This window comes from Hypanus sabinus, chromosome 3 (genome assembly GCF_030144855.1).
Source record: "Hypanus sabinus isolate sHypSab1 chromosome 3, sHypSab1.hap1, whole genome shotgun sequence".
Lineage (NCBI taxonomy): Eukaryota > Metazoa > Chordata > Chondrichthyes > Myliobatiformes > Dasyatidae > Hypanus > Hypanus sabinus.
The window spans coordinates 130,499,774-130,521,872 of record NC_082708.1 but is presented as its reverse complement, the minus strand read 5'-3'; the positions used below and the strand labels follow the sequence as shown (position 1 = coordinate 130,521,872).

Here is a 22,099-nt window from a genome sequence, read left to right as displayed (position 1 = left end):
TGAACCAGCAATCATTGACTTTAATTCACAGATTTTTTTTGCCATTGATAGAAATGTAATATTTATCATAAACAAGAGAAAATCTGCAGATGCTGGAAATCCAAGTACCGGGTAACACACACAAAATCCTGGAGGAACTCAGCAGGTCAGGTAGCATCTGTTTTCCATAGATGCTGCCTAGCTTGCTGAGTTGCTTCAGCATTTTGTGTGTGTTGCTTGTAATATTTATCATGTTCAGTTCAATAACTGCAGCAACTCCCTGGCTTCGAAATCCATCTGAATTAATTTCCTATAACTGAGTGAGGTATTTTAAGATAATTGATTTGTTAAGTTGTCATATATTAACTCTCATTGGTTTAGACTAAATACCACTTATGCAATTCACCCTAAACTAAACAAACCATGTTTTAGCTAAATGGCCTTGTCCTGGAGGTTCAAAGGACAGTACAGACACCTGCAGAGGGAGCTGATAAAATATCAGATTTCTCAGATGTCTGTAGATCAAAGCATTGACTGAAGCATGAATTAGCTTCACCCTAAGAAAATAATGAAATAACTATTTTAAGTTATTTTCTCATATTCTGTGTTAATTTTGTTTTGCTTGTATCTGTGTCTATATAATGGTTATTCATTTTATGCATATTTAACATTTTTGTACCCAGTATGAAAAGGGAGTTGATTAATGAAAGCAAAAGTATTTCACAAGGCCAGCTGACAATACAAGGATGGGAATTGAAACACAACCAGCAAGTGTTCTTGTTCTGTTTCAATGTCAACATTCAAATTTAAATGCACTTTACAGTTCAAAGCTCCTCTTCACAAATCTCATGCACATTAAAAATTGAGTACTTTAAAAGGTGATCAACTGTATAGAAGTTCTTGATCTATATTTCCATGGACTGACTTCATGATGTAAAAGTAAATAATGTTGAAGTGATCTGCCAGCTCTTTCAGAGAAGTGTTATACCTATCTTTATGCTCGCATAGGAAATCTTTTATAATAATTATTGTATCATTGGAGACTCACATGAGCATCTTAATTCTTTCCATAATGGGTGGCGGAAGCGCAACTCAAATCCATCATGAAACAGTAAATCACTACATAGAAGAGGTGATCATACTTGAGCACAGTGGTTCCCAGACTTTTCTGCATTTCCTTAGCTCCCGAACCACGTCTCCAACACCCTGCTCTCCCTTTCTGGCCATTACATAGAAGCTATAAAATATATTTGATTTACAATTCGCAGTGGAGGAAAATAGGTACTGCAAGTTCAAAGCAGTGATAATAATTGCACAATTTATTTAAATCTACAAATAAAATCATTTCTTTAATTGCAGTAAAATTTATTTTCATCAACAATTTAAAGATGTACATGACTAGTTCAACTGTTCACGACTTCATTGCTTTTTCACCTTTCAATGAGGTGGATGGGTTTGGTGCAGTGATATCAGCTTCTCAACATGTTGCTTAGGAAGGAGGAGTCTCAGATCCCCACATTCACTAACTTGCAGTCCATTTCATTGCTTTGAAAGAAGTTGGGTGACGACACTGAAACTACGCTCCACTAAATTTGATGTTGAAAAGGCAATTAAGAACATGTTCACTGTTTTTTTTATGAACACAAAGTGTTCAGAAATGGATTTATGACCCAATTTGAAATTTGGGTAAGCTTGCCCATGTGTGCTCAGTATGTTTGAAGATGGTCATCTGGTATTCTTTCTCTCTCTTCCAGCTCAGAGGCTAGCTCAGAAATTGGAAAAGGTTGTGACGGCTAATGTTCCACTTAATTAGGGTTAACTTGGACGGAAATGTGGAGATGACTAATTATACTTAAAGATTCACATTGTTTCCTTGCAATTGAAGATTGATTTTATTTTGCGAATAATTCTGTCAAATAAGCAATGTCATGCCTAATATTCTTGACTGAATTACTAAATGAAGCATTCAAGTTTTCAAAGAATTTTATTAGTTTCAAAAAGCATATAAAAGCACTTCAGGCAGTTTCCTTTTGAGAAATGCCTGACTTGTACAACAGGAAGCATTCAAACTGTTCATCATTCTCAATACAAAGCTCTCAAAATAGTTGAGAATGAAAGTTTGCAATATGATTTTATTTACCATTGTGATAAAAGTATTTAATGACTTCTGCAGCTGATCTGTTGGATATTGTCTGTAAATTACACAGTGAATGATAAATATGTCAGGTACAGCTTTTCTTAAGAGCACAATGGCGTCATCATTAATGGTGTCCCGTCTATTGCATAAGCAAGAATGTTGGTGAGCAGAATATGTTTCTCTTAAAAATGTATCAAAAACAACCTGAAATATTGGTTTCCCCCTTATATCTGCTTCCAATCCTCTTGCTTTCATCTTTTATGAAGCAAACAACCAAGAAGAGATTCATTGCCTGGCAAAGTCAACTCGGCCAACTGCAGAGCAAATTCTGTTGTCCTATGTGTGTTGCACAGTGTTTCCACATTCTCAGACACTTCATCTATTTGTCTTCAAGCAGAGTTATTGCTGAGTGACAACAGCTTTAATTATTTAGTCTGGAGATTTCTGCCAAACTGTACTCAGAATCTCCCTCACTGCTTGAAGAATCAGTTCTTCTCCAGTTGTGTGGAGGTCTCCAGATTTTGCAATGAATGATTAAAATGTTGAATGAAGCACTCAAGCCAGCACTTTGTTGTGAAGTGCTGGCTAAAATGCTTTGAAATATTTTCCATTTCTGACAATTTCCACAAAGTGACTGAAAGAAAGCCAGTTTAACATTTGCTTTGTCAAAGTATATTCTCTTAAAATGTTCAAGGAGCCTTTGCACACCATGGACTCATTGACTGCTATTGGTTGCTTGGTACAGGTATAAATCCATATTTCAGATACTCCACACTACACTGTCTACACTTCCTTTTTGTTTGGTCTGCTTCTGTCATCTTCATTATGGGTTAACGACTATGGCCAATCGTCTGTTGTTTACACACAACCTCGATCAATAAAGGGGAAAGTTATGATGCCACCATAGCTCAGGCAAAACCTGACTCCTTACCTGAAGGTACATGACGTGGGGCTGAGACATCTCGGTTGAGCTATGTTCTAGGGAAATGCAGTCAAGAATATTTGAAAGGACAGGTTCTAAACTTTACCCCATTGAATACCATTCCCTAACTTACAGGAAATACATCACTGTGATTAGAGTATGGGAATCATATTGGCTAATTAGCCACTGTAGTGATTGGCAATGCGCAGGCCGGACTCGGAAATAAAACTGTTTCTTCAGTCCATATTTTTGATAAGCTAAATACAGAGGTGTCACATTGCTTTTTAACAACTTTATTACACTTTGAGCAACTTCTAAGAGAATAATGTATTAGCAAGAAAAGAGGTTATTAGATGGTCATTGTCATCAATTGCGAGTGAGGATCAGATGCTTATAATAAGTAATAGATTTCTTAAAAGAAGCCTGTAATCCCTCCAGCTGTCCCCAACCTGCTACTGAACCCCCACCACCTCCTTTATCTTAAAAACTCTCATTACCCCCTGGAGGGGGTGGCGTAATATCAGCACTTTGTGAGCCATTGAAAGCTGCTGCTCCTGTGCAACCAGTAATCTGGTGATTCAGTTGGGTGTGAGAAATGAGTAGAGAGTAGCAGAGTATTATCTCTGTTCATGTTTCATAGTTCCTTTATAGTGGGGGTCTATGTAAATGTGGCACATTGTTATTAGCTGTCACCTCTTTCTTCCTTCTCCACTCCACTCCACCCACAGTGACAGCAGAAAAAGACAGCAAAGATTGTATTTGCAGTGTGATAAATTTGCTGGACATTTTCTGTTGTGTATGTTAATTAACAGATTTGGGTAACTTAGTATAACTTTAAAATGAAGACTTGATTTTACCTGTGTGTGTGTGTGTGTGTGTGTGTGTACATGAGCAAGTGGAAAGGCACAGGTTTGTTCTGAAGGCAATTGTACAAAATGCCTCATGTTCTGGTGAATTGAGTTCATCATTGAGCATACTGAATATATTTATAATTTAGCTATGAAAAGGATTAATTTCCATTCCCATCTCTTCCTCCCCTCCTCACCCAACCCACGAATGAAACTCCAAATAATTTCATTCTGAATTTTGCTGTTCATATCCAGTATTTCTCATAAGGAGTATTGTTTCTAGCTAAATACAACATTATTTGAAACCTGCTTTACTGACCAAAATGATTAACAATTTAGTTGTGATATTTGTGCATTTTTATATTCAATTTTGATTTTAAAAAAGGAAATGTGAGCAATATGTGGAAAAAAGACTGGAATAGTTTAAAAACTTTCAAATGTGATAGTTACTCTGAAGGTTTTAAATAAGACAAATCTTTTAACAGGATTACAAAATACCAGTCATAATGCACCAGTTATTTTTCTTAAAGTTTTGAGGCACTTCAAGTGTGAGGTTGGGTGCTTCTTAAAAAGACAAATACAGTAATCTGTTCAGATCCCATAATCAGTAACTGGAATTCAATTTGATTTCATGCATGTGATTGAATAGTTTGCCAGGAACGTTAGTTTAGCTGTTTTGAAGCTGAATTTTAATTTATTTTGTATTCTATGATTCTTCATAACTCCTTATCAGTTATAGAGTCTTCCAATTTCAGTGGTTAGTCACATTGAACCTCAGCTCGTGCTGTTGCTCTCTACCTAATAATCCAGTTCTGAGATTCACCAATTGCTGATTTTTAAAAAATGGAATTGGCAAACTATCCACTTTCTCAACATGAGCGTCAATAAAAGTTCTTTATTTTATTCAAGATATTAAGAGTAATAGATAGAATGGACAGCCAGCGCCTCTTCCCCAGGGCACCACTGCTCAATACAAGAGGACATGGCTTTAAGGTAAGCGGTGGGAAGTTCAAGGGGGATATTAGAGGAAGGTTTTTTACTCAGAGAGTGGATGGTGCCTGGAGTGCACTGCCTGAGTCAGTGGTGAAGGCAGATACACTAATGAAATTTAAGAGGCTACGAGACCTCTTAATTCCTTTTATATGGAGGAATTTAAGGTGGGGGGTTTTATGAGAGGCAGGGTTTAAGGGTCGGCACAACATTGTGGGCCGAAGGGCCTGTACTGTGCTGTATTGTTCTATACATTTAAAACTGCATTATTGGAATTTCAGAATCTGGTATTGGTATTTATTGCTGTATTGGGCCATAATTCTCTGGCTGAAGAAGGTGGTTAGAGCTAATGTTTTAATTGCAGTGATCTGTTGTGACGTGGGAACAAGATGATAATGACACAACAAAGGAAACCAGTCATCTGGAAACTAAGTAAACAGGGAACAAGCTGATTACCATTTCAACCAATCAGTTTCAGACATCCCATGCTGCAAAAACTCATTTCAGGGAGGCAGCACCCTGCCCCCACAACCCCATATCCACCCCCACCCCCGGTTGACCTCTAAGGATGTATGTAATACTTAGTTTACTGATTTTGTCTAATATGCAGAAAATCAAGTCAAGTCAACTTTTATTGTCATTTCGACCATAACTGCTGGTACAGTGCATAGTAAAAATGAGACGACTTTTTACAGGACCATTGTTTACATGACACAGTACAAAAAAACTAGTCTGAATACTTAATAAAAAAAACATAGAGAAAGCTATACTACAGACCTACACTGGACTGCATAAAGTGCACAAAAACAGTGCAGGCATTTACAATAAATAATAAACAGGACAGTAGGGCAAGGTGTCAGTCCAGGCTTCCGGTATTGAGGAGTCTGATAGCTTGGGGGAAGAAACTGTTACATAGCCTGGTCGTGAGAACCCGAATGCTTCGGTGCCTTTTCCCAGACGGCAGGAGGGAGAAGAGATTGTATGAGGGGTACATGGGGTCCTTCTTAATGCTATTTCCTTTGCGGATGCAGCGTGTAGTGTAAATGTGACATTAAAATATGTACTTATTATCATGGAGTCGTTATTTTATTCTATTACAACTTTAAGCAAGTCTACAGGGAGTTTGGCCTCATCATGTAGGACATCAATAGAGTAGCTCCTTAGCAGCCAGCCAGCTAGTTTAAATAACGTTAGCTATGCTAATGAACGAATGACACTTGTTAAACTCACCTCAACATGTCTTTTACATTTTAACCCACCATGGGCAATAGAACAGTCACTGTTGCAAACAGTGCAGTGAGCAACACTGTCATTATTTTTGAGGTTGACTGTAAAGCCCGCCCACAGAGAAAACTGATAGGTCTACTTAGCGCGAAGAGAGACCAATCAGGATGCTCCCTCTTGCTCTTCCTCTCCCTCTCAAAAAAATTGATTTCCTGGATATTGTATATAATTTGCGGGCATCAGGGAGCTGCTATTAATATGCAGGAGGCTCCAGGAACTTCTGGGAGAGGTGGGATGTCTGCAGTTTGAACGGCTGAGAAAGTGATGTAAATTAGAGTTGGCGAAGTCTTTGTCAAATCAAGTGCCAAAGGAGAAATGGAGAGGGAAAGGAGGTAAAAGTGAAAAGAAAAGTTTAAAGAAACAAGTATTTTAATGTGCAAAGTTCAAAGTTATACATTAAAAAGGCATTTCAAAATTCAAATAAAAACGCAAAATGCTGGCAGAACTCAGCAGGCCAGACAGCATCTACAGGAGGAGGTAGTGACGACGTTTCGGGCCGAAACCCTTCATCAGGAGTGAAGTATCATGGGATGGTCGAGGGGGGATAAGAAGTGGGGGGAGGGATAAAGTAGAGAGCTAGGAAGTGATAGGCTGGAGGGAAATGGGCTAGGGTGAAGGTGGAGAATTATGGGAAATAAAAGAGAAAGAAAGGTAGGGCTGGGGGGAGATTATAGTGAGGGGGGAAAAAAGAGAGAGAAAGAGAACCAGACTAAAATAATAGGGATGGGGGTAAGGGGGGGGGCAGGGGTATCAACGGAGGTCTGTGAGTTGGATGTTCATGCCAGCAGGTAGGAGGCTACCTAGGCAGGAGATAAGGTATTGCTCCATCGACCTGCGCATGGCCTCATCTTGACGGTAGAGGAGGCCATGGACTGACATGTCGGAGTGGGAGTGGTCTGTGGAATTGAAGTGTATGGCCACAGGGAGATCCCGCCACTGCTGGAGGACCGAGCGCCGGTGTTCGGTGAAATGGTCTCCCAGTCTGCGTTGGGTCTCCCCAATGTATAAATGGCCACATCGGGAGCACCGGATACAGTATATCACCCCAGTTGACTCGCAGGTGAAGTGGTGCCTCACCTGAAAGGCCTGGGATGGTGGTGAGGGAAGAAGTGTGGGGGCAAGTGTAGCACTTCTTCCTTTTGCAGGGATGAGTGCCCGGAGGGAGGTTGGTGGGGAGGGATGGGGGGGATGAATGGACAAGGGAGTCATGTAGGGAGCAATCCCTGTGGAAAGCCGAGAGTGGGTGGGGGGAGGGGAAGATGTGGCTGGTGGTGGGATCAAGTAGGAGGTGGCGGAAGTTACGGAGGATTTTGTCTTAGTTGAAATTCATATTCTCTGGTCGTATTTCAATGGCTTTCTTCACCAGGCAAGGCACAGTAATTTTGTACCATTGGAGTTATTCCTGTGCCCATTATGACTACAATGTTCTGCTACGGCTGATTTCTCCAGGTAACCCAAACTGATATATCTCCTGCGTTTCTTTGAACCACATAAATTGTGTTTTGAGCTTCCTTATGGGTTTGTGGATGATTTTAATCCAGTATTCCTCCAGAACCAGACGATCTTTCCAGAAACCATGGAAATATAGAGAAGATGGGCAGTAGCAATGGCTTCCTCCTTGTTGTTAGGTTTTCTGGTTTTTCTGTCAGCCCTTTTAAGGGCCCGATTGATTTCCTTTTCCTTGTAGCTATCCTGTAAGATGGGACTTTTGGAACTGCCTAGTGAAGAAAGCCACTGAAATAAAACTAGAGGAAAAGAATTGTAACAAACATGAAGGTGTCGCTGGAATTCAATTTTAAACAAGGTGGGACAGTGGAAACCTGATTGGATGAGGACAATCCGATCAGGAGGGATGGACTATAGGGGGTATAAATAACACCGGACTAAACATGCCCAGGCATCATCTGTGATAGAGATGGCAGAGTTTGTCATCAGAACATCGGTTAAAATTGATACCTGTACCCGGCTAGAAGCCAGAAAAGAGTTTATTTGTCATATATACTGGGAAAGCACTAGATCCTTTTACAAAGCATGATTTGAATGGCTGTTGAATTGATTTTATATTTGGTGTAAGAAATTTTTCCAAAATATACTTTTTGAGCCTTTTTAGTGCACATCTTGAATTCCCAGAATGATATAATGTTTGACATTCAGTTACAACCTAAAAAATGTTTGCTCGTTTCCTCATAATATTATGCTGCATTGCGACCTGATGAGCATATAATGTTGAAGCCATAATGGACAAAAAACTGGAATACAGTGGATTCCAGTTAATCGGGCCATCAGTTAACTGTGACGGCCGCTTATTGGCGACAACTCTTAAAGGACAAAACTAATTGAGAAAAATAGCAGGAATTCCCTTATATTATTTCAGACACTACGCCATTTAATTGGGAAGGGTGACTTTCGTTGAACTGTTTCGATCTAGCGGCAGTTGCATGCACTCGTGTGGCTGTTAAACACCACACAGTGCTGAAAGCGATCACTTTTTAAATGGTCAGCTTTGTGTTTGAGTTCAAACAACAGTGATTTTTGTCGTTGAAAGTTGGCCAGAAATAAGCAGTAAGATCATTCAGAGCTGTACTTCTCAATGCAGTTTCAAACATTTGGGCTTGGAGACGCCAGAAACGGCTAGGAGTGAAAAAGAAGCGATTTCACTACTTCAACAAGTTAGGAACTACAAAGAATTTGAAGGTAATGACAATCGTCTAGAATGTCACAATGAAAATGAAGATTTGGAGTATGCAGTCATTAAAAGCATTGTATGAAGGCAGTCTGTTATCTATACTAGGTGCTGATTTTGATCATTTACAGTCAATCAAAAGAACACGGCAGTGTACACTGGATGAATTCCTCCATTGCTAACTATTAGATAATTTTATAGTACAGTAGTAATACTGGTCGTGTTCTAATTGTTCTGTAATTCATTGAAGTAATTTGTTACTCAGTTAAACAAATTTTTATGCCTTTTGAACTATATCCAAGAAGCTTCAGCTAACTGGGGCAGCAACCTAATTAGACCAAAATGTATGGTCCCAATGTGTCCCAATTATTTGGAATCCATTGTATATGGTGCTGGGATGTTGTTCCAGCATGTGGAACTTCCTGTGAGGTGACTTGTAGTAATAAATGCATTTTATCCTCCTGTAGTTGCTTGCTCAGCAGGAGGAAGTGTAGAGTGGTCATTCCAGGTCAGATTGTGGAACTGCCATGCAAGGACGGCAAGAGGAGTAATTCCTGTTTACTGATCATTTTACCTTCAGTCTCCACTAGGAATAATGCAGCTGCTTCCCTTTGGATGACTGTTTGTTGTACATTTTGTGCCGTTAGTGCACTGTTGTTATCTTTATGAGACCTGTTATCATTGCAAGAGAAGGGTCAGTGAAAAATTCTCTAACGTGCAGAGTTGTATTTCTGACTATCAATCAAAATGTTAACTACTGTGGCTCATTAGGAATCTATAGGTGTTTACTTGAAGATTTGATTTATCAGTAATTTCTGTTCCTCAGCACTGGTTAGTAGGCTGATGCTTGCCGACTATTTAAGAATGCAGCCAATTCTTATCTATAAATATATTTAGTTGTAAAATTACATGTGACTTGTGCAGATTTCAACCAATCATTTCTATATCTATAAAATTTAATGCCAAACTCTTTTTAAATATGTTTAATATCATACTGGCTGACCTCCTTCTGTTAAAGCTTTTATCATAATGCTAATGGTGTACTCATTTTAGTATTCCATTGAATAATTCAGGATTCAATATCAATTGACCTTATACTGGCTTAACAAATTTTCTGGTCTGACTAAATGCAAATTTTGAACTATTTTTAGAAGATTGCAGGCTGCAACAGAACACAGAAAGCAGCGAGATTACAAGGAAACTCTAGTCAAAGTAAAGCATGGCTTGATGTTCTGACAGCCTTAAGAACTGAATACTATATAATTGGATATTTTTTAGGAGCAAGTCAGAATCAGTTTTGTTATCACTGGCATATGTCGTAAAATTTCTTAACTTTATGGCAGCAGTACAATTAAATGCATGATAAATACAGAGGAAAGAACTGAGTTACATTAAGTATACATATGTTTATTAAATAGTTAAATTAAAATGTGTCGAGCAAAAGAACAGAAATAAAGTGGTGAGATAGTGTTCACGGGTTCAAAGTCCATTCAGAAATCGGATGGCAGAGGGGAACAAGCTGTTCCTGAATCACTGAGTGTGTGACTTCAGGTTCCTCATCCTCCTTCCTGGCAGTAACTGTGTGAAGAGGCCATGTACTGGGAGGTGTGGATCCCTAGTGATGGATGCTGCTTTCCTGAGGCACTGGTCCTTGATGATGTCTTGGATACTACAGAGGCTAGTACCCATGATAGAGTGGACTAATTTTACATGTTTCTGTAACCGTTTCTATCTTGAGCAGAAGCAACCCCCCTCCCCCCACTCTCCAATACCAGATGGTGCCAGCTAGAATGCTCTCTACGGTTCACTTGTAGAAGTTTTCGAGTGTTTTAGCTAACAAACCAAATCTCCTCAAACTCCCAATGAAATACAGCTGCTGTCTTGTCTTCTTTGCAGCTGCATCAATAAATTGCATCCAGGTTAGGTCCTCAGAGACCTTGACACCCAGGAACTTGAAATTGCTCACTCTCTCCGCTTCTGATCCCTCTATGAGGATTGGTATGTGTTCCTTTGTCTTACCCTTCCTGAAGTCCACAATCAGCTCCTTGGTCTTGCTGACGTTGAGTTCAAGGTTGTTGCTGCGACACCACTCATCTAACTCATCTCTCACTCCTGTACACCTTTTCGTCTCCATCTGAAATTCTGCCAACAATGGTTGAATCATCAGCAAATTTGTAGATGCTATTTGAGTTATGCCTAGCCACACAGTTATGGGGGTAGAGAGACTACACCAGTGGACTAAGCACACGTCCCATCAGTATTGTCACCGAGGTGGAGATGTTATTTCCAGTCCACAGGGATTGTGGTCTTCCGGTTAGGAAGTCAAGGATCCAGTTGTAAAGGGAGATACAGATGCCTATGTTATATAGCTTTTCGATCAGGACAGTAGGAATGATGGTGTTAAATGCTGAGCTATAGTCAATAAACAGCATCCTGACACGGGTATTTGCACTGTCCAGGTGATCTGAGGCTGCATGGAGAGCCATTGAGATCACATCTGCTGTAGACCTATGTGGTGATAGGCAAAATGCAGTGGGTCCAGGTCCTTCCTGAAACCGGTATCGATTCTAGCCATGATCGACCTGTCAAAACATTTCATCACTGTAGCTACTAAATGATAGTCACTGAGGCAGCTGACACTGCTCCTCTTGGGCACTGGTATAATTGTTGCTCCTATGAAGTAGGTGGGAACTTCTGACCATAGCAGTGAGAGATTGGAAAATATCTTTAAATACTCCTGCCATTTGGTTGGCACAGGTTTTCAGAGCCTTACCAGGTACTCTGCTGGGCCCTGCTGCCTTGCGAGGGTTCACCCTCTTGAAAGACAGCCTGATGTCGGCCTCCGAAACCAAGATCACAGGGTCATCGGATGCTGTAAGGATCCTCATAGCTGTAGGTTAATCTTCCCTTTCAATGTGAGTATAAAAGCCATTGAGTTTATCGGGAAGTGAAGCATCACTGCCATTCATGATGTTGGGTTTCGCTTTGCAGGAAGTAATGGCCTGTAAACCCTGCCAGAGTTGACGTGCATCCGATGTCGCCTTCAACCGCTCCTGAAATTGTTTCTTGGCTCTTGAAGTAGCCCTCTGCAAGTCATACCCGGTTTTCTTATAGAGACCTGGATTGCCAGACTTAAATGCCACAGATCTAGCCCTCAGCAGACTACAAACCTTCTGGTTCATCCAGAGCTTTTGGTTTGGGGATACACAGTAAGTTTTCATAAGCACACTCTCATCCGCACAGGTTTTAATGAAGTCAGTGACAACTGTGGCGTACTCAAGCGGGCTCAAAGATGGCTCCCTGAACACCGTTCACTGATTCAATCCAGTTCTGTCGGTGCTCCTGTGCCTCCTTGGTCCGCACTTCAATCTCCAGTCTCTGCATGTACTCTGAATAGAAGTGCAGCCAGGTGCTCAGACTTGCCAAAGTGTGGGTGAGGAATAGCACAGTGGGCACTCTGAACTTAGTGTAACAGTGGTCCAGTGTGTTATTTCCTCTGGTGCTACAGGTGATTGTTGATTATTGTTTAATGATCTTATCAAGCTGGCCTGGTTTAAATCCCTCAGAATGATGGAGAAGACATCAGGATATGCTGTTTCATGCATGTTGATTACAGTGCTCATTTCATTCAGAGAAGGTTTTACACTGGCCTGAGGTGGAATGTACATTGCTGCCAGAAAGACCGCTGAAATCTCTCACGTCAGGTAAAATAGCCAACACTTTATTGTGAGATGCTCATTGTCTGGTGAGCAATATTGGGACGTCACTGACACATTAGTACACCATGAGGAGTTGATCATGAGGCATGTACCTCCACATCTGCTTTTGAGAGACTCGACTGGCCTAGCTTAACGAGCCCATCTATTCAAATTGCTGCATTCGGCACGGAAGGGGTTAACCAAGAATCCGTAAAACAAAGGACGCATGTGTTCTTAACGTCCTTCTGATACAGCACCCTCGCTCTGAGATCATCAGTTGTATTTGCCAGAGACAGCACGTTTGCCAGCAAGATAGTTGGTATTGGGAGTAGAAAACTTCGTCTTTTTAAACGCACCATCAGACCAGCATTTTGACCCTCTTATGCCAGCAGCTTCTGGAAGGGGCAATGTGCCAGTCTATTTCCTTCAGTTTTAAGCAGCGATAGATTGTTTATTCGCATTAGAACATCATCATTGACTGTACACAGTATTGATGCAGTTATGGTTCTCAGCTAAAGCAAGCATAAATTAGAATATTTGATGTTTTCCATCATTTTCAATAAGAGCTGCCATTAGGGTTGTCCATGATGGCATCCTGGAAGTAATCAAGTCTTTGCTGATTGGAAAGAAACATAACTTATGTAAAGGAAATGTCCTCTATACAGTATTAGAATACCATATGATTGTTAATAGACTCATGAAAGTGCTACCACTGCATTTTCAGTTACAGACAAACTAGGAGCTATATGTTGGAGCAGCTGCCAGAGTTCACTTGGTGAACGTGGCAGTTTGGCAGCCTCAAACAAACAACCATTTACAGTGGTACCCAGCCGAGCACTGTGCATCAGTCTAGTGTTGTGCAGTGTTGGTGGAATTCTTTTCGGGAACTCTGTATTCGAGGGTTGTACTATATCCGTACACTTACAGGATTGGGTATTCTGGATTGGTCAAATGGAGAGTTGAGAATGGTTTTGCAATTGTTCTTCACTCCCAGTTAAAGAGCATAATAAACTTTAGGTTTCATCAGTTTGTACCTTCCACTATCACGGCTTTTAAAAGCTCAATTGTGAACTTATTGGGAGTGTTTTTGGGGTGTGCCTATTGCAGCGCCTATATCTGAATGAATGATTAAAATGGAGTTGATGCAAAAGCTATGATAGTGGCAGCTTCTCCAATGTATTAACATATAATAAAGGATACATATACTGCAACATATATAATAGTAGTTGTGAAAAGTTTGGATAGATTTTTAAAAAGTAATTATTCAACTAAATTTCTTTCCCCTCCACTTCTCCCTTAGTCAGCTAATCTGCAGATGGCAGAGATCAATGGGTTTGCACTTTCGGGTTTTATTTAGGTGGACAGTCGATTTCAGTTATGTAAACTTACTTTTCATTCAGAAATCTGTCAACCCAAAACAAACTTAGAATTTCTGAATTTGAGTATTGACTTGGGTTCAAGAAAAGATGCTTGTTCAAATTGTTTTTTTCTCAGAATATCCATTTAATGGTGCAATTAAAAGGTAAGATTTGTGCCTTTCCACTTCCCAGTTTTCCTGCTTTCTCACTTTTCCTTCCTTTCAAAGTTGGTGCTTGGGACATGGATTAGTAGAAGTTTATAGTTCTGTTATTTTTCAGGTCACCATTCTGTGCTTAAATGTAGACTCTGGAAGTTGGAATGCTGTTTGTTTGGAGAGCCGAATATAGCGCATCTTCATTCTGCTGGGTAGGGGTTTTGCGCTCAGCAGTTGAAAGTTGGAATCCTTGCTCATTTTTAGTTCTTTTTGGATGAATTGTGACAATACTGTGTCAGCAGTAAGAAGTCTGGCTATCACAAACTGAAATTTTACTCAAGTTTGTATTATAGAATAAGTAGGTGGGTATTTTGTTTTCTAGCAGCATTAGTCATGCATTGGTCATAGTTATTAATTGGCAATCCATGTGGCAAATTTCATTTCTGAATTCATAGGAATGAGTTGTGTAGTGTTACGTACCCCGTAACTTGGTTTACAGACCAGCAGAAATAGAAGTATCTGTTGGAGTCTGGTGGTACCGAAACTAAAGGTGTTTATTAGTAAACTACACAATACAGTACCAAAAATGCAAATATACATATAAAACAGGTTAGCAATAATAAACAATACATAAAAGTGTAGGAATAATAACAAGCAATAATGAACAAGCTCTATCGATGTCTAGGGGTAAATGAATTGTCATAGAGTATAAAGTTCAGCATGCGTGCTGAGGTAGTTATGGCTGTTGTGTTGTAATCGTTGGAGAGAGAGAGAGAGCGAGCAAGAGATTAGGCAGCTGCAGCAGGCAAACCTTCTGTTGCTTTCTTACTCCGTTGTATCGTTGTGGCCATTCAGCTATGACCCCTCTGTTGTTCAGCTAGACCGTTCTTCTGTGGTGGACTCGTCACTCTGGCATGAGTGGACACACACACAAGTCCCCATCGGCCCTGCAGTCACACTGAGAGCTTAATTGACCGATCTCCTGATTCAGTCCTCGAAGCCCCCACCTTCCTGTGGGTTCACAACATTCGGAGTCAGTGTCCACTGGTGTGTCTGAGGGGTGTCTCCCCAGACCTGTCTTTTATCCCCACTGACGGGGTCTCAGCCATCCATCAATTCTAAATGACCATGTCCATCAAATCAGGCCACTCCTGCTGTCTCCTGAGGAATGTTAACAAGTAAAGTAACGTAGTGGAAGATAAATAATCCAGGAAGAGCCAAAATATAATAAATCAACAGTCTCTCTCTTATCTGTAGCAGATGTTCCTGCCTCTGTGCTTCATCCCTCTCTCTCATTAGCAGCATAGCAATAGCAATAGTTCATAGTTCTCGGGGGGGGGGGGAATGGTTAACTCTGCACCCCATTGTCCATCAGGTTTGTTTATCACATAACAGTAGTGTGCAGGAGCCATGTGTCTGTTCTGTATCTGCATTCTATTCTGTGTTGTGCCTTTATTATGGTAGCTAGTCACCCGGGTGGGGACAAAGGGAATAAGTTGAGTGTTTGTGCTTTGTTCTGAGCAGTTTAGTTTGGTTTTGGGAACCACCAGGTGATGTATCTTTTGTTGATTACTTAATTGCATTGCTTCAAGGTTGTATATTTTGCTAGTTGCTAATTAAGGATCAAATGCATTTCTACAACTTTTGGGACATTATAATTGAGTGTCATACAAGGATAACAGCCCGTGCTTGGTGACCAGTTAGATTAATCGCTGCGTAGTCTCATTTGATCTCAGTATTCTCTCGCACACAGCTCAACCCTTGCACTTATGTTTTACTATTTTACCATCAAAAACATAAACTTAAGTATTTAAGTATTTTCTCAATGGACTTTGAACCCATATATATAAAATGCAGTTATTTATCATGTATTTCATTTTACTGCTGTAAAATTAACAAATTTCACGACATACATCAATGATATTAAATCTATTCTGGTACATTTGGTTATCGAATAGTGATAGACGTTAAGTGAATATGTCCTCAGTAGTTTTATCTGAAATCTTTGAAGTGCATTTTAGTGTGTTTCTGCTGAAATTGGTGCACATTGCTAAAACACATAGAAAAAGCAACTTTCTGTTTAAAAACCAGAGGAAACGATTTAATCCTTAGAGAAAACGCAGCGTGGTAGTGTAGCAGTTAGCGTAACTTATTACAGCACCAGCAGTTGCTGATCAAGATTCAATTCCCTCCACTGTCAATGAGGTTTGTACATTCTCTTCATGACTCCATGCATATCCTGCAGTTTCTTCCCACATTCCAAAGTTGACGGATCGGGGTTGGTGAGTTGTGGGTTTGTTACGTTTGTTACGCTAACAGTGGTCATGATACGGCATATTTGATTTTTGCCCTTCTATACGCATTAGACACAGCTATTTTAATTTTGGTGGATCCTTGGTGTGGCACAGCAAACTGATTAGGATGAAGCGTTGCCAATGCTAAATATGCCAGTACCGTAAATTAACAATAATTGAAATTGCAATAGCTTTGCCCTCGGTTAATTAAAACTATTAAATGTGTTGTCTGCCTCTTAGATTGCTATAGCCTTAAATAGACTGTCCCTGCTTCCAAATTGTCTGCACACATCCCTAAGAGAAAAGCCCTGTACTGAAGCAGTAAAAATAACGGATGGCCATGGTGTGTTTCAATCAAATGTCTCAATAATAAACTCAGTTTTTAAAAGTATTTGTGCTTCATCTTTTACTGTGCAAATCGAATTATGAATTTTTTTGTGAGTTTGTTTTAAAGTAGAGTGGATGTTTAGGGACTATAATTCAGAGGCTAGGACAAATACACCAAGGTGTGAATGTAAATTCCCGGAAGGGAACTGAGAATTTCAACTTGATCAATTAAAACTGGAGCAAAAAAAGAACTTCTGTTAGTAATTGTGCCACAAAATTATTTTCATAAAAAATGTAACAAAAATGAATTTAGTTTATTAATGTCTGCGGAAGAAGGAAATTTGATGTCCTAAGTTGATCTAGCCTGTATGTGACTCTGGATCCATCAAATTAGTTACCGGGTAACTCTCAACAACCCTCTGAAATGGGTTAGTAAACCTCTTGGGCATGATTTAAGATGAGCAGTGAATATTGACCCAGCTGGTGACATTACTATCCTGTGAATAAAATTGAAAATAATATAATCATGAGGAATATTTTTAAAGTGATACCCTTGATATATTTTTTAAACATTGTGGTTAACATTTTGGCATGTCAAGTTTGGGACATTATTCACTTTAAAAGGTAATGGAATGGTAGCAAAAGAAAGTATTTAGATTTGAAAGTGTTGGTGTGAGCTCTGCTCTTAATAAGTAACTTGTTAACGTTGTCACAATTTATAGCTCATCAAACAATATATCCAAGGTCATTGTTTCATTAAAGCATATTGTTACTTACAATTCCAGCCTTTCTTTTTGAAAAAAACTTCCAATCATCTCACACAAAATGCTGGGGGAACTCAGTGGGCCAGGCAGCACCTATGAGGAAGAGTACAGTCGACGTTTCAGGCTGAGACCCTTCTGGTGTCCTGCAGAAGGGTCTCGGGCTGAAACGTTGACTGTACTCTTTCCCATAGATGCTGCCTGGCCTGCTGAGTTGTGTGTCACTTGGATTTACAGCTTCAGCAGGTTTTCTCCTGTTTGTGATTTTTCTAATCATGCCTACTATCAAAGTAAGATTCTTCGCCGCAGTGGTGCATTATAGAACAAAATAAACCGGTCGTCTTGAGCTTCTTGCTAGGTGAAAAGTTTTTGATTTGAGATGAGTGCATAATCTGTCACTTTCTGTGTGATGCCAAGAACATCTTGTGCTATCAGAGATTTTATATTAATGAAATTGGACATTCAACTGGGCACTAATTTATTACCACTTGGGGCATGTGAAGAGCCCCATGGTATTATTTAGAGTAGGTGGATCTGCTGGTACTTTAATAAGTATTTATTCCTCGGCCCTCACCAGAGGGACAAATTTTGTCTCATTTTTACCTCGTTGGATCTTGCTTTGCGTTAGCATAAATTAGCCACAATGTTTTGGAAAGCAGCAACCCCATCTTTTTGTGTGGGGGGGGAAGTAATCATTCATTGACTGCACCAAGATGAGTGTCGTCTAAATTTACTTTCTAATTAAATATTATAACCATACAACAATTACAGCACGGAAACAGGCCATCTCTAGTCCGTGCCGAAGACTTAATCCCACCTAGTCCCACGGACCTGCACTCAGCCCATAACCCTCCATTCCTTTCCTGTCCATGTACCTATCCAATTTTACTTTAACAAATTTTACTTAAAACAAAATATTGCATTTTGTTTTCTCTCTCTCCATCTTGTTTCAAATATGCTGATATGATGAGGGTTGAAACAACAGGTGATAGTCACCTTAATTATGGAAAGGAGCATTGACGGTAATACCGACTGCAGATTAATAGGCACCAGCTTCTGCCTGGAAATCTATCGACATTTTACCCTGCTTGTTGACTGTCTTTTTCAATCAGCCTTTGATTGTTTGAGGAAAAGTGAATCAAACAGAAAATGGGCACTTTGGAGCAAACATCACTAGCATTGCATCTCAAGTTAAAAATATTTCCCTCATGACCTTGCTTTTGGATGAGGTGCCAATTCTACTTTATTGCAGCCATAAAACTTAAAACCAATTGTAAATATTCTCATAAACAGGAGAAATGAATGACAGAATTAAATTTATTACCAGTTTTCTCCACCTTAACTTTTATTTTTGTGTTTAAACACTCTGGGTTTCATTCCCATACTGCAGAGCAGTGAATGCATAGAAAATCATAATGGTGCTGACTCTCCAATGGCATTTTTCTCTTTTATTTTTCAGGCATGGAAGAAGCGGTGGTTTGTACTTCGAAGTGGCCGTCTGACAGGAGATCCGGATGTGTTGGAATACTACAAAAATGATCACGCAAAGAAACCGATCCGTGTCATTGACTTAAATCTCTGTGAGCAAGTGGATGCTGGCCTGTCCTTTAATAAGAAAGATCTTGAGAACAGTTATATTTTTGATATTAAGACAATTGACCGCATCTTTTACCTGGTGGCAGACACTGAAGAAGAAATGAACAAGTGGGTCCGATGCATTTGTGACATCTGTGGGTTCAACCCTACTGATGAGGGTGAGTGCCCTGTTTGCTTTCAGCTATGTTATTTTTAATAGCGTACTTGTATCATTTACTCCCTAAATGAAATGCAGAGACAACTTAAAGGGCCAGCTGTTTGCTCAATTAAATAACGTTCAAAAAGATGGGGCGGGGCACAATTAAGTCAAGTTATGCTTTTCAGTCCAAGAACACTGATATGACAAGCCAACAAGGAAGTGATAGACACAACAAGTGTAACAATGAAAATGAAAGGGAAGTGTTGCAGGTTCTCCCTGTTAATAACGTCAGTTAGCCATCCAGAGGGACCTGTGGTGTTTAAGGACTTCTGATGTTTTAACTTCCTCTGAGGTAGTGAGCAACTTATTATTTCCGTAAATGAAATAAGAAAAGTTAAAATTTGACATTATAGCCTCGTGTTGAAGTTTCTTATTCCACAGATTCTTTGCATGAGAAAAGGGTTTGTTGCTACCTTCATTTAATTTGTACTTGATCTAATTGAACTGCTTATGGAGACTTGTGTTGCCAGGGACATATGAACAGCTGAAACGGTGCTTTGTAACTTCAAGTATAGGTTCATAATATAAATCAATACAAAAATGGCCTTAATGCTGATCCCTACTCACTTTCCCTCAAGTCCAAAGCACAACCATTCATCATAACACTGTCTTGCCAATGATTCAGTAGACCTTGTTTCTATGCTATTGCAAACAATAGAATCTGCAGATGCTGGAAATACAAGCAGAGCACACAAAATGCTAGATGAACTCAGCCCTGCCATAGGGTCTGGGCCCAAAACATCAACTGTACTTTTTTCCATAGATGCTACCTGGCCTGCTGAGTCCCTCCAGCATTTTGTGTGTGCTGCTTTCTCTGCTATTAGTTCATCTTTATTCACCAATTTTTCCAACTTTGCTGATAAGCCTGTTCATATAACACGTGTTCTGGAAGTCCAGGCGCACAACAGCAGCTGTAATACATTATCAGTTCTATTAGATGCTTCATCAGAAATTCCTCCAAATTGGTTAAACATCATTTGTCCTTCAAGAAATTCATGTTGGTTTTCCTTAATACATATTGCTGTAGGTGACTATCTCATTTCAGTGTTTCCAAAAGCTTTCCCTTTTAACTTTAATTGACTGGCCTGAAGATGCTGTTTATGATTGCACCCCAAGTTTAAACCAGGAAATAAGGATTGTATTCCGGTCCTCTGTCACCAACAAACCCCCCCCCCACCACCCCCAATATTGAATGAGCATTGAAAGATTATGGTCCATATCCCAGTATTTTCCTCCAGCACTTCCCTCAAATTATGGGATGCATCCTATCCAGTTCTGTTGTTTCACTTAATTTCAGCCAACTTTTCAAGTACCTCAGTGGTATGACTTACTCAGGTATCCTTCAATCTTCTTCAATCTCTGAATATCTTTCTGGTGACAGCAGATCAAAGTACTCTGTTAATGGTACTCTCAAGATCTATGTACAGATTTAAATTTTAGTTTTTAATCTGGCCCATTCCTTCAAGTGATAACCTTTTGCTATATACAGTGTCAATAAAAAAGTCCCCCCCCCCCCCAGAAGTTTCCATGTTTTATTACTTTACAACATTGAATCACAGTGAAAGGTTTAATTTGGCTTTTTTTTTTGACACTGATCAACAGAAAAAGACTTTCATGTCAAAGTGAAAATAGATTTCTACAAAGTGAAATCAATTGCAAATATAAAACACAAAATAATTGATTACATGAACATTCACCCACTTCAAGTCAGTATTTAGTAGATGCATATTTGTCAGCAATTACAACCTTGAGTCTGTGTGGATAGGATTCTATCAGCTTTGCACATCTGGACACTGCAATTTTTCCCCATTCTTCTTTACAAAACTTCTGGAGCTCTGTCAGATCGCATGGGGATCGTGAGTGAACAGTCCTTTAAGTGCAGCCACAGATTCTCAATTGGATTGGGGTCTGGACTCTGACTTGGCCATTGCAGGATATTAACTTTGTTGTTTTTAAGCCATTCCTGTGTAGCTTTGGCTTTATGCTTGGGGTCATTGTCTTGCTGGAAAACAAATCTCCCAAGTAGCAGTTCTCTTGCAGACTGCAGCAAGTTTTCCTCCAGGATTTCCCTGTATTTTGCCTCATTCATTTTACCCTCTACCTTCACAAGCCTTCCAGGGCCTGCTACAGTGAAGCATCCTCACAGCATGATGCAGCCACCACCATGATTCACAGTAGAAATGTTGTGATTTTGATTATGTGCTGTGTTTGGCTTACGCTGAACATAGTGTTTAGTCAGATGGCCAAAAAACTCAGTTTTGGTTTCATTAGATTCTTCCATCTGACTTCAGAATCTCCCACGTGTCTTCTGGCAAACTCTAGCCGAGATTTCATGTGAGTGTTTTTCAACAGTAGCTTTCTCTTTGCCACTCTCCCATAAAGCTGCGACTGGTGAAGCACCCAGACAACAGTTGTTGTCTGTGCAGTCTCTCCCATCTCAGTTACTGAAGCTTGTAACTGCTCCAGAGTTGTTGTAGGTCTAGTGGTGGCCTCCTTTATTGGTCCCCTTCTTGCGCAGAGTCACTTAATTTTTGAGGACGGCCTGATCTCAGCAGATTTGCAGCTGTGCCATATTCTTTCCATTTCTTGATGATTGACTTAACTGTACTCCGAGGGATATTCAGTGACTTGGAAATATTCTTGTATCCATCTCCTGACTTGTGCTTTTCAATGACCTTTTTGTGGAGTTGCTTAGAGTGTTCTCTGTCTTCACGGTGTAGTTTTTGCCAGGATACTAAGTCATCTGCAGCAGACCTTCCAGATATAGGTATATTTTTACTACAATCAATTGAAATACCTTGACTGTACACAGTGATCTCCATTTAATTAATTATATGACTTATAAAACCAAATGGCTGCACCAGTGAT

At 39.8% G+C, this 22,099-nt stretch overlaps 1 protein-coding gene across 11 annotated transcripts in view; it reads left to right on the top strand.

The window, feature by feature from the left end:
• The window catches only part of gab1 (GRB2-associated binding protein 1), a 200,155-nt gene that overhangs the window by 85,757 nt on the left and 92,299 nt on the right, over positions 1-22,099 (top strand). For 10 of the 11 annotated variants that reach the window (XM_059965122.1, XM_059965127.1, XM_059965128.1 and 7 more), the window contains exon 2: positions 18,896-19,190. The exons of the other annotated variant lie outside the window; for it this stretch is intronic. In XM_059965122.1, the coding sequence (XP_059821105.1) occupies positions 18,896-19,190 (295 nt within the window). The remainder of the gene's footprint in view (positions 1-18,895; positions 19,191-22,099) is intronic. 11 annotated transcript variants of the gene reach the window in all.